Source organism: Micropterus salmoides, unplaced genomic scaffold (genome assembly GCF_014851395.1).
Source record: "Micropterus salmoides isolate LMB-PRFRI ecotype aquatic unplaced genomic scaffold, ASM1485139v1 Ms_hic_scaffold_3, whole genome shotgun sequence".
Taxonomy (NCBI): domain Eukaryota; kingdom Metazoa; phylum Chordata; class Actinopteri; order Centrarchiformes; family Centrarchidae; genus Micropterus; species Micropterus salmoides.
The window spans coordinates 2,056,876-2,072,982 of NW_024042261.1; the positions used below are offsets into that span (position 1 = coordinate 2,056,876).

The 16,107-nt window shown below is 39.6% G+C and overlaps 1 protein-coding gene across 1 annotated transcript; it reads right to left on the reverse strand.

The window, feature by feature from the left end:
• Window positions 1-101: 101 nt before the first annotated feature.
• On the reverse strand, window positions 102-13,080 carry selenos (selenoprotein S). The gene is made up of 6 exons (XM_038692445.1): window positions 12,830-13,080; window positions 9,407-9,532; window positions 5,632-5,738; window positions 5,452-5,541; window positions 2,741-2,813; window positions 102-701 (listed from the first exon to the last, which is right to left on the reverse strand). The coding sequence occupies exons 1-6, from the start codon at window positions 12,930-12,932 to the stop codon at window positions 619-621; spliced, it is 582 nt and encodes a 193-aa protein (XP_038548373.1). The 5' UTR covers window positions 12,933-13,080; the 3' UTR covers window positions 102-618.
• Window positions 13,081-16,107: the final 3,027 nt, after the last annotated feature.

Consider the following 16,107-nt stretch of genomic DNA (forward strand, 5'->3'; position numbering starts at 1 on the left):
TAATGAGAACTGGAGAAATAAAGTTGAAGTATGAAACCAGCATGTTGCACTTTTCACACCACCAGCAGGTCGTTGTGGATTCCCATCTAAACAAATACAAATTTCGGGAGGCCGTGTCTTTATTTCATAAAATTTGTGACAGTACAGATATACCCTCCTTACAAAATTAGCAGGTGCTGTAGTAATATCAACTATAAAACTATGGTGATTGATTCATAAACTAAACTAAAATAGAAAACAAAGACACACTGACTGAAATTCATCAGCCAAACATTCTGGTTTCATACCATTTAAATGAATGGCGTCATTACAAGCTTTCAGTTCCAAATGCATTTACCCCTTTTTGTAATTTCTGATAATTACACTACAGTATGATATTCAGCAGCGCAGAGTCAGCAACAGTAGATTGAATCAAGCAAACTGAAACAGGACAGCAGGTAAATGCTATGAATGATGCTAAGCGATTAACCCTCATCACAAGTATAGAGCAGGTTGAAAATAGTCTAAACAAAGAGTGGGCTTGGTGACATTGTCAGCTTGGTTCAGCCAGTCAGTGTGTACATCAGGACGCCAGAGGTCAAAGGTCATACAGACCAATGTCTCCAGCCTTCTTTAACCTCATCCACCAGATGATGGCCCTCTCCTGCCAGGTCTCCAGGCGCAAGAGCCGCCCCCTCCCTGTCCAGTCAGAGGATTGTAGTCTGAAACACAGAACAGAATGCACACAGCTTTAGCCTATAGTTCCATACTTTTCCAGACTTCTCTGAAGATTTTTCAGATCATATTTGACATTTGAGGACAAATAGCTAGATATCTTTTATGTAAATAAAAGGTTTTAAAATCCAACAGTTAGCATGGATGTTACATTCTCACTATGCATGTTATTATCTTGCCAAATTATTGCCAGAATATTACTGTACTGTAGCTCACAAACACCAAACCACTGTGGCCGTGAATAAATAACATTATATTACTGTTACCCAATATTTGTCTCTTTTACAAATAACTGTAGTTTAATTTTCATAGTGTCTGTGCAGCTTTGTTATTTTATAAGCTGAAGCATCCTTCCTGGGGTCCACAAAGTTTCAACGGAAACGCCAAAAGCAGAAAAGATGACTACTTTAGCGCATAACTCATACATGTTCAGACAATATAAATATTTAGTTTGTCATACTACCACATTCTCTTTTCAAACTACTGTCTGGCTATGACGTAGGTAGATGTAGGTGTAGCACTATGTAGGAGTGGGCATTGCTCAGTCACATTCCATACTTCTTGCCTTGCTTTTGACAAAATCATCAGCACCTGCTTGGTGTAACTATTTAATCAAACACCTGATGATACACCTGCAAAATCCCTGACTTTGTGCAAGTGTACCTAGAAGAACGGATGCAGTTTTGAAGGTCTCACCAAATATTGTTATTTAGATTTGTCTTCTGTTCACTTACTTTGTATTTTGTTAACTGTTCGTTATAATCTGTTAACATAACCTAACCCTAACCTTTTCGAAAACATTTTTACTTTACAGCATTTTTTCACACCGGCCTGAAACTCTTGCACAGTTCTATCTATCTATCTATCTATCTATCTTATAGGATTGTTTTAGAGCTCAAAATGCTGTTATTAGTCTTGCACATTGGATAATTAGTAGTCTGTTAATATAAGCCTGCCACTGGCATTCTCCTCCCCTTCCGATATCTGTGTGTTACGGTCACAATGGGAAACAACAAAAACAACCTCTAAGATAGCAACCTACATGCTGAAAAAATTAAGTTACCCTAACCCTTATCCGGTCGACAGAAAGTAAATGAGCTAGCAGCGGTTACCTTCCCCACGTGTAAATGCTCCACCAAAACATGTTTCCCACCGGCACTATTTATCAAGAGTTGCTGCATCCTGGGCTTAACCCACCAAGACAAAAATAAATACTAAGAAGCCAGAGCATTTTCTCCCCAATACCAGGATGACCAGACCTTTCAGTGCTGGCGCAGCACTGAAACACAGCGTAGAGACTAGATCATTAGTATCATTAACTGTAAAATAAGAAACCAAAGCATATTTGGGTGCCATTCCTTAACTCTCATATTGACTTGGTGAATATTAACTAGTTTATATATTACAACAGCATAATAGAATTGCTGAAATTCAGTTATGGTTTTGGTGCGTCACCCCCAGATTTTCAGTGGCCCCATCTGGCCACCCCTAAGAAACTTTCTGGGAGTGGCACTGTGCTCTGGCCCGCACTTTCTCACACTGTGGTAAATATTTTGGTTGTGCTGCTGCTGCTCCAAATGCCAATAAAAACTGTAGATGATCAATTTATTTTTAGAAATTAGAAATTTCTATCATTTACAACAGAATGTGGAAACCAATATTTATCCAGATGCTCTTTTCCTTTTTTGCCAGTGTCCTACACCTGGAAATGACTCAAGTCAAATTGCTTACTTTTCCGTACTGTGAAGGAACCCTGCCCTGTATATGTTTGGGTGATTGCAATGGGATAGTGCTTGACCACATGAAAGTACTGGTGTAAATGCACCTAAAATGCATTGTTGGCCGACAGACGACGCCATCGTCCACTGCCGATCGCAGACAGACTTCACAATGTTGAGCTGGCATTGTGATTGTACAGTGTTCTCGCTAGTTATGCTGAACTAGCAGCAGAAAATGAACCGCCATTAACCTCCTACTGTGCTGAATATTTAAAGCATCAGTGTGCGCTGTTCTGTAAAGTACATACCTGCACTGCGCAGCGGCTTCCTCTCAGTCTTTGGTTTCAGCACTGTTGTTGATGTGCTGGCCTCTTCAGTGGTCTGCAGTGACACACATTAATCAGACAGTACAGTGAGGAACTCAAACTGTGACCATGCCGATGTACGAGCTTTAATCAAATCACGTAGTCAGTACTCAGTAGTGTGAACACTAGCTTTTTCAGAATGAGATGATTCCTGTACTGTTTGAAATGTTACTCCAGTGTTTCCCCTAGGATTTTTTTTTGTGGGTAGACTCCCTGAAACTACTAGTGTTGCGGAGCGGATTTGTTATGGATACGTGGTGTCGCCATCGAGATATGTTCATCACCTTTTCCATTCCTCTTTGACATTTTTGTAAAGTTAGCGCCACCTGATGGAGCTTGCTATAGTTATGGTACATTCAGATACTTGGTGATGACACCATGAATAGGGCCCTATGAAACCTATGAAATTGGGCCCTATGAAATCTGTAAAAAATTTTGGCCAGACTCTGTTTTTTTCCATAAAAAAAAATGAATTCTGAATTCTGTGTTTTACCTTTTTCATCAGAAAGAGTGTGTAATCATGTGGTGGTGAATAAAATTTCAACAATAAGAAAATATTACAAATTGAATATATATAAATGTATTTGATGTATCATGAAAATACCATATATGCAAATTCATGTGCAATTATTTATGGGGACAGTTCACAAAAATGTAGGCTACTGCAACAGTAGGATGTTAAAACAGGCCATTATAATACTATTTATAGGGACAATTCAAAATGAATGCATTGTTGCAGCATATGTATTGTGAGTTGTGAATTATGCCCTATCAAACAAGTTATTAATTGACGGCCTTCATGCCTCTATGCTGCTGTACACAGGATCTAAGTGGGTCGGACGAGGCTACGCTCGTGTTGTCTTGTTTACGATGCCTGACCAAACGTATATTTTTAATTTTTTCCTGACTCTGCCCACACAGCCTCGAAATCAACAATGTGTTTTCACTTCTGAGAGTTAAGTGAGCTATTGCTAGCATGCGGACTTCCACATGACGGTGTGTATGTGTCTTGAGCGTACATGCATGAGCTCTTCCCATAAATTACTATTCAAATGACCATAAGTACGCCAGCATCACCTCCTAATGTCCAAATAACACCAGCTGCTGTGAAACACGTGAAAAGAGAAACTTCACTGAGTGTGAGATCGAGGTCCTGATCACTGAAGTGGAGGAGAAGAGCAATATTTCATTTGATGACTGTTATAATGGCAGTCAGTGCAGCAGCTCAGAGACTCATACTGGCTGAAATAAAGAAAACAAGGTCTGACGTGTCCAATTAGACGAGGGAAAGAGTTTTTTCTGAGGTGCTTGCGATGTGGAAGTTAGAAAGCACAGATTGTTTGATGCAGCTTGTTCACAAATGAAAGAAGATTCAGAGAGTTTAACAGAATGATATTATTGTAAACAAAGGCTTTAGGTAGAAAGGTAAACACTATATATTGTTGATCCCATCAGACACACACCTGGCTCCCGCTGTTAACAGCTGACTGCAACAAACAGTGGTTATATCCTATTTATATGGCACGGTTCCGCCTGGTTGGTCTGTCAAATGCTGGACCCAGTTCCGCACGCAGATCCAAGACCACAACTCTAGGGACTCTAAATCCAAGTGTTAGCCAGTCATCATCATGGGCCAGGAAATCTTCATCTACCTGCGTTTTCCTCTGCAGTGCCATAGCGCAGCCATGCAGCATCCCGCACGAGTGTCACGCAGTATTTATATTTTTACAGCAATCACACAGAGTAGGCTTCACACCTCGCCAAAATGATGCTTCAGTCAGTGGTCTCTCCCACCCTGGGAGATCATTTGAAGATGGAGGTTTGACAGGTGAACACATTTTTAATGTCGGTCTTTCGGTTTGGCTGCATTACGATGAGGATGGAGAGCAGCGACTGTGTGAGAGCTGTCGCTGGCTTTATTTCAGTTACACAGTCCATATGTGCAGGTGGTGAAGATGTGCCGGGTGAGTCGAGGTGAGGAGGCAGACCTGTTTGTGTCTCAGTACGCTCTGTGCTCCTGACAGCACAGTCTGTTCACTGCAGCATTTTACACATTAAAAAAACTAAACTGCAAACTAAAAGGTGATATGCACAGAGGATATGATTAAAAATGATGATAATTCCATTCCATTTCTGAAAAGGACTCAGAAGCTAAATTCACATCTAATATCGGGGAGAGGTGATCCTCCATCCTGTCACCTGACATTATCCTGGCTTTATCAACATGTTCAAACACTATGGTGTATTAACGGCCATAATTAGGTTTCTTATTGACTACTTCATTGACATATGAACACAAACTGGAGTGGAAACATTATTTTGAAACATTTGGTGAGTTTTGGCACTTTGGAGTTCACAGACAGAGCCAGACAAAAGTTTGCGCCACAGCCCGCACATTCTCACGTTACGTTCATTTTTATACATCTCGTGTGTGTGAAAACCAGCGTATGTAACCTTTTTGTGCGTCGGCAGCGTGTATATGTGAGGCCCTAGAACAATGTTGTGCAACTAAATTTAAAATAAACTGAACTTTTGAGGTGACGAGCGAGAAACAAATTCCCTGTGTGTGTGTGTGTGGGTGTGAGTGTGTGTGAGTTTTTATACATTTGTATATCACTCTTTCAAAACACTGGTAGGGGAAACACTGTACTTACTTGAGAAAGCTTTGCAGTTCCTTTGTAACTCTTTCCTTGTTGCACACATTCCCACATCTCTATCTTCTGCCTCCTCTTCTCTTCTTCTTGCTGTTCACAAAACATTGCACATCCAGTTCAGGTTTGACATCATAGACAGTCCAACATCTTTCTTTAAACATTTCTATTTCAATAGAGCACCTGTTTCTGTTTTTCTCTGAAGGCGGCTGCTTTGGCATGGAGCTCCTCTTGCATCTTTCTCCGAGCCGTTTCCATGGCCTCTTGATTTCTGGCCACCAACGCAGCATCTTCAGGTGAAAAATAAAATAAGCATTTACTACAAAGTAGAGAATCTCAATGAAAAACTCTTAGCTCATAGCTTCTGTAGTTTGAAATTCTCCAAGGTGATGACTTCTGCTGTTCTCTATTTTACTGAAAACTGAAATATAATTATGAGGATGTGCAGTGTGTGTACAGGACAGAGCTGTACACCAGTTTAGCCTAAGCTTGTACTGATGTTCTCAACCCTTGACTAGTAGGTAAGTTAGACAGACATACAGCTGATAATTAATATTACTTTGTTACTAATTTAGCTAACGTTACATAAATAAATAAATATTTTTAGCGCCTTTCACGGGATGGTTTACACATAGTACAGTGACAGAACAACATAAAGTGATTCAGGATCGAATGCCTTCAATTCAATTCAATTTTATTTATATAGCGCCAAATCACAACAACAATTATCAAATTGTCTTGTGCCTTGTAAACAGCTATGTTTTTAGTAGATCTTTGAAAGTGTCCAGACAGGGAGCATTAGGGATCTCTGTGGGGATGAGTTCCATGGAGTGGGGACTGTGACGCTGAAGGCCCTGTCCCCAAAAGTCCGGAGTCTGGTGTGGGGAACGGAGACCAGGCCCTTGTACATGGGAGATGTTAGCTAGCGCTAACAAGCTTCACTTTGCCAGCAGCTGCAGAAACTACAGACTAGGGCTGTAATCAACCAAAGAAAATCTTGGTCGACTAAAGTCCTGAAATCTTCGACTAAAAATGACTTAATTATTATATTATTATTTTTTAAATTAGTCAGCTGTGCACTGTGCGCAGTACTTGGTAGCCTTGTTGTCCGCCTAAATGAATTGTAAATAAACATAAAAAAAAAAAATAGTAGGCTATTTGCAGTTTATTAAATAGTTTTTTATCTAATTATTTTGCACTAAATAGTCTGTCGGCTCTGACAGCAATGCGTCACGTGCACCTGCGCAATATCATAGCCTACGATTTACGAAAATAGTACTATGTTGCTCGTCAACTAGTGATATCATCACAAGAATTGTTGAGGAATATGCAACATCATTTAGACAATTATTTTTGTCATATGTTATAATAATAAGTTTATTAGACACTATGATCATTTCAGCAGAGCGCAGCTGAGCGCTCAGCTGAGCGGCGGCAGACACGAATAGATTAACTTAAAGTTTTTGCTCTTAATAAACACAAAAGGCACATCTACTTTAATGTTTAATTATGTGATTCCTTTAGTGTTTCCACACAGAGTGCCATATTAGCCGCGTGGTCACATACAACAGAAACTCTCTTTGCTTCTTGAATTCCAAATGTATCAGCAACTTCAGATAGTCGCGCAGCAATGTTTAGACTCTGTGCTTTCCAGTCTCCATCAATGAAATGGGCAGTCACTGTCATATAGGACTCCATTCTAAGAGATGTCCACATATCTGTGGTCAAGCTCAGTCCCTCGCTGTGTTGTATTAACTCTGATACTTTCTCTTTGAGTCCCTCATATTTTGCGGTTAGTGCATGCGTGATTGTGTGGCGTGCTGACACGGTATATCCAGGTTCCAAAACTTTTAACAAGTTCTTAAAACCTTGGCCCTCCACAACAGCAATGGGCCTCATATCCTGAACAATAAAGTTAACAATTCCTTCCGTTATATTATTTTTCCGTTTGGATGATAAAGGAGGCTTAAAATCCAGCGTGCTCTGGGTGTGTCTGGGGGATGCCGTCATTATGGATGGATGCGCCTGCATTTATAAAATGATTATTACACTAAAACATTGAAATAATTCGAATTTTGATATGTTCAGATAGCCTACTCAAAATACAGACAGGGCAACCTAACGCAGACAAGTTAGCTTACCGCTTTTAGATGGTACGTCATGTTTGTCATCGAGCTGTGGAAGGCAAACTGTTGGTTGCAAATTTTGCATTGAACCTTTTTCCCGTTGTCAATTTTAACAAAGTGCTTCCACACTGTCGATGTCTTTGTTGTTGACATGTTAGAAGACGGACTATTAAACACTCTCACAGTTAATTACAGATAAATAATAGGCCTATTTAGCATCAAACCTTCTATAGCCTACTTATCTGTCTCTCTTCTCCTCCGGTGGGTTAGGCTAATCCAAAAAAGTAAAAACAAGGGGGGGTGTTCTTAAGACAGACTATTACCTGTGAAACAGGGGTGCTCTGAAAACACCCCCATTAGCAATTAGTGGTTTCCACCTGATGAAGCGCGGCAAAACTGATGAAATGAAAACTGATGAAATGAATGCGGCAAAAAATCGACCAATCAGAATTTTGGTCGAACCAGAACGTACAGACCAATTAATCGACTAATCGACTGGGACGTTACAGCCCTACTACAGACTTTTATAAATGGACACACAGTGACCTACACTGCACATTTACTGCCAGACAGAAACTTACTGCTAATATATTTCTCCGCTAACTTTCAGTCATGTTCTGCCGCTCTCTCTCTCTCTCTCTCACTCGCTCGGCCTCACACACAGGATACACAGAGAGCTGCCGAGCATCGAGTGTCACTATGCTCACAGTGTGCGAGTTAAAATCATTACTTGCGCCTTGATATTAATGATTGTGTGACATTTAAGTTGGGTGGTCATTCATTCTGCAGCAGTGGTGTGCCGAATACATGGGAACACTGCTGGGGGCTTTGTTGTGTGCACATTCAGACGGTCCGGGCACTGCACTTCCGCAAGTTCTGCCTTTTGCGTTCCATCGACATTACGTTATCAATTAACATTTAAATAATCGATTTTTAGACATTTGTTTATGGATTCACAATCTTCCACATCCGCATCGCGATGCATCGAAGAATGGATTATTTCTCCCACCCCTAGTTTGCATGCCTTGTTATTAAGTTATTCACACCAGCATGCTTTGATGTGAAAATGCATGCAGGTTGGCGGGTCTTCCCATTCCAGAAACAGTGTTCCAGTTACTCTGGATAATTACTACCAATAGTGTTCGCCCCACATTGTGCTTACCCTGGGTCAATTCAATTCAGTTAGCTTTATTGGCAATATGTGATTCCATGCACTGCACTGAGCTGCACCAGCTGTGGGTAAGTTCTCTCATAAGTCAGGGCTTAAAGGCAACACTGGAGGCTAACTAACTAAATCGGCTACTAAAATTGGTCACAACACGATTAGTTGGCTCCGAACCTCACTAGTTTAGACGTAAAGTCGTAACTAAGGCAGGCAGCCAAATCAATGATTTAAGATTAAAGAGTTCCATCGTCGTGGTTACTGTAGCTAGCATGAGCAACTTGGCATCACATCATAGCAAAGCTAGCTCAATATTGAATCTATCAGTACACGTCTCTACTGGATGACTGTTACAAAATGACATACGCTGAATGATAAATGATTCTGTGGCGCAAAAACCCTTTTACCGTTAATGAGAATAATTCTGTGACATTTTATGATTTACACCAACCCTGTGGCATGTGGAACTATTTAGGTGTTACTCAGAGTTATGTTGTAATTTATTCCTGCGGTGCAACCACTTTTATTTTAGTAGTAATTTAGATTATTACTAGGCTTATAGTAGTAGCTTTTAGCTTAAGCTTTTGAATTTACACACAGCTGGTGCAACAGGCTGCTGATCTTGGTATCTTTGTGCCAGGTGTGTAAACAGATAAGTGCTGGGGCTGACCTTGCTGTGTTGGCGGGCTCGAGCTGCTCCGGCTGGATTTCTTCTTGTTCAGGTGCTGGATGAGCAGGTAGACCAGCACAGTCACAACCAGCAGACACCACCCATACTGGGCCAGCAGCTCTCCAACTGTCGGGGGCAAAACACATCACGTTCCTGGTTGTAAAACAACTTCATCTGACATGTGCCACATAGATAAAGGGTTAATAACCCAGATTACATTAATAAAAACACTGGTTCAAATACAAGAAACTGAGATATCATTCTTGAACTCAATAAACTAAGTTACACAGAGTGAATATGATATTTGATTATCGTGTCAGATATTTCGTTTCAGAGACTGTCCATATAAACTAGGGCTTATCACGATAAAGAATTTCATATCATTTAATATCGATAATACAGAGCCCAAGTTCCTCCCCTTGCGGTGGACCACTATGGCACCTTACTTCGGAAAAAATTTGTTGGTAGTCAATGACGACTAATTTTTTGATTCCGTTGGAACTGTTCTCTGAATTAATCATGATGATGGTCAATTTAAAATATACATTTAAAAGTCAGGAAAATCGCATTTTGATTTAAAACTGCTGAAGTATAACAGTGTGAAAATAAATTATTACAAAGACCACAAACCCAAAACTCTTAACTTTTTCTCTCAATGACTGAAGCTAACGTTAAAGAACTTACATGAGAGGATGATGTGATAAAAGGACACCTCATCCTAGAGTCGTTGGATTAAACACATCAGGTGAGATATTTCTGTGTGGAACATAGCAAGTTATCTAGCTAGCAGCAACCAGGCAATGAATGTTAGCTAGCAATACCGCATTAACATGTTGGTTACGTAAATTGTGAGAGACGAGAGATGTAGTTCATTGAACGGTTTTCACACAAAATGTAATGTAACTTTACTGATTTAGGACGAACTGTAACTTTCTTGATGGCCAAATTTATCTTTTAAATAGACAAACATCATTTGTGTAATTCAGGGGGCAGTTCAAAAAGGATCAAAAAATAAGTCGTCTCTCGTCATTGACTACCGTACATTTTTCCCCGAAATAAGGTCCCATGGGTCGGAAGTGGAAGCGAGTGACTTAGGCTCTCTTTTACCACGATAAATGTCAAATTGTTATTTCTTTCAAGTTTAAAGGCTGATTTTTGCTCCTGACTGAAATTTGAAGAAACCAGATGGTTAATTAAGATGGTTTTAAACTTTTCTTTATGGTCAGAACAAACTCTTGATGCCAAACAGTGGATCACTTCACAAAATGGCGGATTTTGTGCCCATTACTTTTTGAAAGCATTTGCTAAAAATGTCCTGAAAAATAGCTTGCACCAAGAAATAATAACTAACAAATGAAAATGCTTTGAGAAAGGTTTATTTGCAAAATAAGAAAACATGCAATGCAATTTAAATATAGAACAAACAAATGTGCATTGTCCAAAAAAAGTAACTGGCTATGTAACCACATGAATTTTTTGTTTCTCTTTATGTAAATAAAGACATTTCCACCATAAAGTGGAACAGAAAATGTCTCCAGAATGCAGGAATATAAGTGTTTAATGCTCCAATTTTCTGGGTGAAGACCCCCAGACATGGCCGTAAGCAGCTATGAGGTCACTGAGGTCCGGACCTCTATAATTATATGTAGGCTATAGCCCATCAATAAAAACATTCACTAAAAACCACTGATACCAGGTCAACATAACTGAGGTCTTTAGGACCATTCTGACACAGCTGATTACATTGTCTCAACGCTCATTTCAAGTCAATAAACTGTTTCCCGATTACTGTCCAGGGGAGACACACACATGAAAACCTTATGCGGTGTTTAAACAGTCTATGACAGGAACTGAGAGCCCCACTCTTTGCAGGCATAGTTTTGGGCGGTACCATTTACCTTGGAAAAGGGAATGACATAAACGTGTTATGAATTTCCGGGTGGGTGAAGCATCTCCCTGTTATTCTGCATTCAGGGCTGTAAACTGACAGCAATCATTTACAGTGTTGTTTAAATAGCAAAGGAGTGTTGGTCTTAAAATGATGTGTGGTCAGGCAAATAGTTTGTTATTTTAGGGGCGCATTATTCCGATAGTAGGATCCTCTGAAGGAGACGCTGTGCGCGTTTACGGGCGAGGCATAGCAGCGTAACTTCATTCTAAAATCTCTAGACACGCCAACAGGATCAGTCAGGCTCTAATTTTACTTCATGTTTTGTGTTCTTCTACACATCCAAAAGCTGTCACACACAGTCCAGAGGCCTGTACTATGAAGGGAGTTCAACCTACTTAGAGTTAACTCGGGGTTATCAGGTAAACTCAGGGTTGGTAAAGTCTGACCGCCTCCACTGGATAAGATGTTGTTTAGTTGAGTCGGTGCTAACTTAATTGGAGTTGGTGTGTGTTCGCATAGGGTTAGGGTTAGGCACAGTATGCTCCGTATTTCCCCCAGAAGAATGCACGTTGTTAGTGTCAGGATAGTTGTAGCAGTTTAAAGACACATTAACAGCCAAATGTAATACTGTGGCGGCCGACAAAGCATAGGGAGGCTTGTTGGCATCGCATGGAGTAAATTTGTAGCCTAATTATCTTCACAGTGTTCTTATTGTAGTTCACTATGTATTTTAAGATGTAAAGGTACAACTGCAATAGAAAAAGGAGCCAGCGGAGAGGGGGAAAGAATCTCACATCACTTCACTGTGAATGCAAATGTAAATGCTCCGTATTTGTATAGCGCCTTTCTAGTCTTTTCGACCACTCACAGCGCTTTTACACTACATCTGCATTCACCAGTCATACACATTAGCCTAAGTGCTCAAACAGAAACTAACAATCAGACACACATTCATACACACACACACACACTGACGGAACACCTTTCGTAGTACGGGTTAATCAGGAACGATTTAGAGGGGTGCTTCTAGTTTTGAAAATGTATTTCATTGGCTCATTTAGTGATGTACTCTACTTGCAATGCAACAATGCGACAATGCAAGTCATATAATAATAGTAAAAAAAAATAGAGAAAGATAACACAACTATTTGCATACTATTTATCTATCAACTATTTAAGTGCTTTATTTAGAAAAGAAAAAAAAAAAGAACCCCCCTACAAAGTCGCTCCTACGCCCCTGCTATTTGTCAATATGTTTACATTGTTTTTGTTCATAGTTTGTATATTTGTGTTGTCTACACTGAAGTCTGTGTCTGATTTTATTTTATTCTTATTATTGTGATTTTGTATTATTGTATGAGTAAGCACATCGTGATCAAAGTACAATCCAGAGTCAAATTCCTCGTATGTGTTCACATACCTGGCAATAAAGCTGATTCCGATTAACTTTGCTAACTGCTAGCATGCTATCGTTTCTGGTTATGGACAGGCTTGTTTCATTTGTGAGACGTCATCATGTCGAGGTAGCTTACCATTCACGCTGACAGAACTCAGATCCTGGTTTTGGAGGGGCGCCTTCTTCACCTGATCCCGCTGGTCACCGTCACTGACGTCTGTAATTTCCACACCATCCATTTCGGCCAAAAAATAACCACTGTAAGTTTAGGACATTAAAACGTATGTGCCGTGCTGAGTAGCAAACGTCATCGGCTCTGAATTTACTCGTCGTTACGTGGCCGCCTTCGTGTGTCAAACATCTTTGGTAGAACCGATTAGCTGCGTTATTTTTATCCCAGTACTGTGCTGTGATTGGCTAGCTTGTCACTTCGACGAGTCCTTGATTGGATGTTAGCGCCACTGTCTTGCTAGCTATTGGTAAATGTCGTTTATTTACCGGTGAATCCCCCGCCCCCCTTGCCTGCCTTGGCTGGATTTGTTTTGTTGGTTTTTTTTAGAAGTTCTTTATTGCAATTCAAGGCAAGTACAAAGTGCAAACATAGAGCAGGGGTTAATATATAAATAAAATTAAAGACAAATAAAGAAAATAATCAGCAGTTCAAGCAATTACGAAGTTTCGAGAGTCTTTAAGGCTTTGGGGTTTGAAGAGTGCTGAATAGTTTGTATGTATTGTTGCAATTCACTCATAAATGCTTTAAATAAAGGTTTGTGGTTACAAAATTAATGAGTCCGTCATTGCCTGGTTATATATGAGTTTCAGAACAGCATTCAGAACTTCATCGTGAGTACTTTTGCAGCCACAAAGTGCTCTATAGTCTTCAGAAATTGTTTTGCAAGTTTTAATAGAGTTTAGAAGTTCTTTGGAGCTTCAAGTGTAAGATTTAGATAAAGGAAAATTTTCTCTCCATGGATCGATTAGATTAAATTTTAAAGTTACCACAGATAAGCATGAAAAACTCAACACAAAAGTCCCAGACTGATCAAGTAAATTGGCTACACCTACCAAAATTTGAGCTATAGTTACAGTTTGTAACATCTATTGATTGATGATTTTAGATCAAATTTGACATAAATGATTAATTTGCATTTTATTGTCACTGTCAGATGAAAGTATCTCCTAAAATAGTACATACAAATATAAAGAATGTAAATAATCACCATAAGTGGAACAACTATCTTTACATGGTCATTAGTGAACAGTTTAAGCCTCAGTTCTCTTTATTATCCCTTCAGTCCGTGAAGTACTGATAGCAAGCCTACCCTTGTTTCTACAAAGCTTTGTTTTACCATGTCATACTAAATTCAACATGATCCAGTCCAAAGGCAACCTGACGTTTCAGGGAAAGCACAGCTTGTCATTTATTCCCTGTCTGGAAACTTGTTTTTTTTTTTTATCCAAAACTATCCTTCTGGACTCTTATCATAATTTATATGTTCCCCAAAAACACTACACTATACAAGTTGCTACAAAAACTTAACTTTCAGCAAAAAGGCATCTGCAGGCTACTAAGATACTTTGTTTAAAAAAACACTGCATTGCTTTCCTCCAAAATGGACATATTTGAGAAAGGTTACCTGAACTCTTTGTTGAAAGCATACCTTCTGATGATACATAAGCTAAATAATAAGATACATGTTTTGAAATCATGTTAATCATCATCTTTACATTGTGAATGATGTTGGCTGATAATGACAAAATGAAATCGGTTTAATCAATAAAGGTTGAAATTCATTTTACTGTGTAAACCACACAACATTCAAAAAAATTTCATCACAAAGTTCATCCCAAACTATAATAACTTTTATTAAAACATAATTATGAACAACCAGGATAAAGAGTCTGTCAGACTATTTGTGAGAGACAATTGATTGGAGTCTTCTAATACTACTATTAGATATTTGACTTATACTTTGAACAATTAGGAATTATATTAACACCATTAAAATCAGTAAAGGTATTAAAAAAGTAATGTAAAAATATAATTACGCTCATTTTAAGGAACAACTGTAACCAATCTAGCCTATGTACATCAGTGTGTGTGTGTGTGTGTGTGTGTGTGTGTGCGTCTGCGTGAGGCTCCAGGCGGTGATGGGCATCCCTCGTGGTCCAGTCCATCGTAGGATGAGTGGAAGTCCTTGGGCAAAACCTTCAGTTCTTGGGGCTGTTTCAACTTCAGCTCTTTAACTGGCTGGCTGGATGTGCACAGTGGGGCTGCTGTGGTGATACTCTTCTTTTAAGAGATGGGGACAGATAGGCTTCCCAGTCATCTGAGTGGTGCCATCCACATTGGGGGCGGCTGTGGCTCAGGAGGTAGAGCGGGTTGGCCGTTAATCGGAAGGTTCAAACCCTGGCTCCCCCTGGTTGCGTGTCGAAGTGTCCTTGGGCAAGATACTGAACCCCGAATTGCCCCTGGCGGCTATTCCGCCAGTGTATGAATGAGTGTGAATGTTAATTTCCGTTTGAGCACTTAGGATCAGTGTATGAATGTGTGTGACTGGTGAATGCAGATGTAGTGTAAAAGCGCTTTGAGTGGTCGAAAAGACTAGAAAGGCGCTATACAAATACGGAGCATTTACATTTGCATTTACACATTGTATCTAGTGGATAGTTGGATGGAAGAATTTAAAAGGGAAAAGAGGGACAGAATTTTAATAGATTAAAAAGTCTTCCACAGTGGTGGAAAAAGTAGTCAGACCTTTAAGAACACCACACTGTAGAGATATTCTGTACATTCAAATTTTAAGATAAAAAGTAAAGCTAATTCTAAATACTTCATATTTTACTGTGTGACTGTATCTATGAAAATACATCATACTCTAGTTTTTGATTATTTTTTAAATTTATAATCTGCAGAGTAACTAGTCAAAATAAATGTAGTGGAGTAGTACCTCAAAAAGAAGAGTAATTGGGCGCATGTTCTTAGATACTTTTCACAGCTGCTTTCTATTGACATAGAAGGCAATATTAGTGCAAGAATGTGTATGTCTGATAAAATACCTGATTGTTTGGAGGTCATGCAACATTGGATCCCCAGCTTTTTCCCCAGTTCCCCATCTGGCTAAAGTCCTTGAAGATACGTACCTCACACGGTATGGCCTGGAATTGGAGTGAGCCCCACCAAGGTCTTCTCACCTGCATCTTCTTTGTCCTTCTGCTTCACAGCCTTTGTGTCTCATGAAGCTGCTTCGATGTTTCCAGGCTTGAATGAACAGTAGGCATCGTGCTGGTCTTTCTTTAAGTGAAAAGGAGATATATTTAAGTCACTGAAAATGTTTGAGAAAACTTGACAGAGGCTGTTTGCAAGAGGGCTTACACTCGGTGTGCAGGTGACTCATGGACTTGAATAGAAGC

What these genes read in the sequence shown, in the direction of transcription:
- selenos (XM_038692445.1), bottom strand. Translation starts at nt 12,932, where the DNA reads ATGGATGGTGTGGAAATTACAGACGTCAGTGACGGTGACCAGCGGGAT. An exon ending in GAGTTCTGTCAGCGTGAATG is followed by an intron (nt 9,533 to 12,829) that starts GTAAGCTACCTC and finishes TGCCCCCGACAG; the next exon opens with TTGGAGAGCTGCTGGCCCAG. An exon ending in GAGCCCGCCAACACAGCAAG is followed by an intron (nt 5,739 to 9,406) that starts GTCAGCCCCAGC and finishes TTTCACCTGAAG; the next exon opens with ATGCTGCGTTGGTGGCCAGA.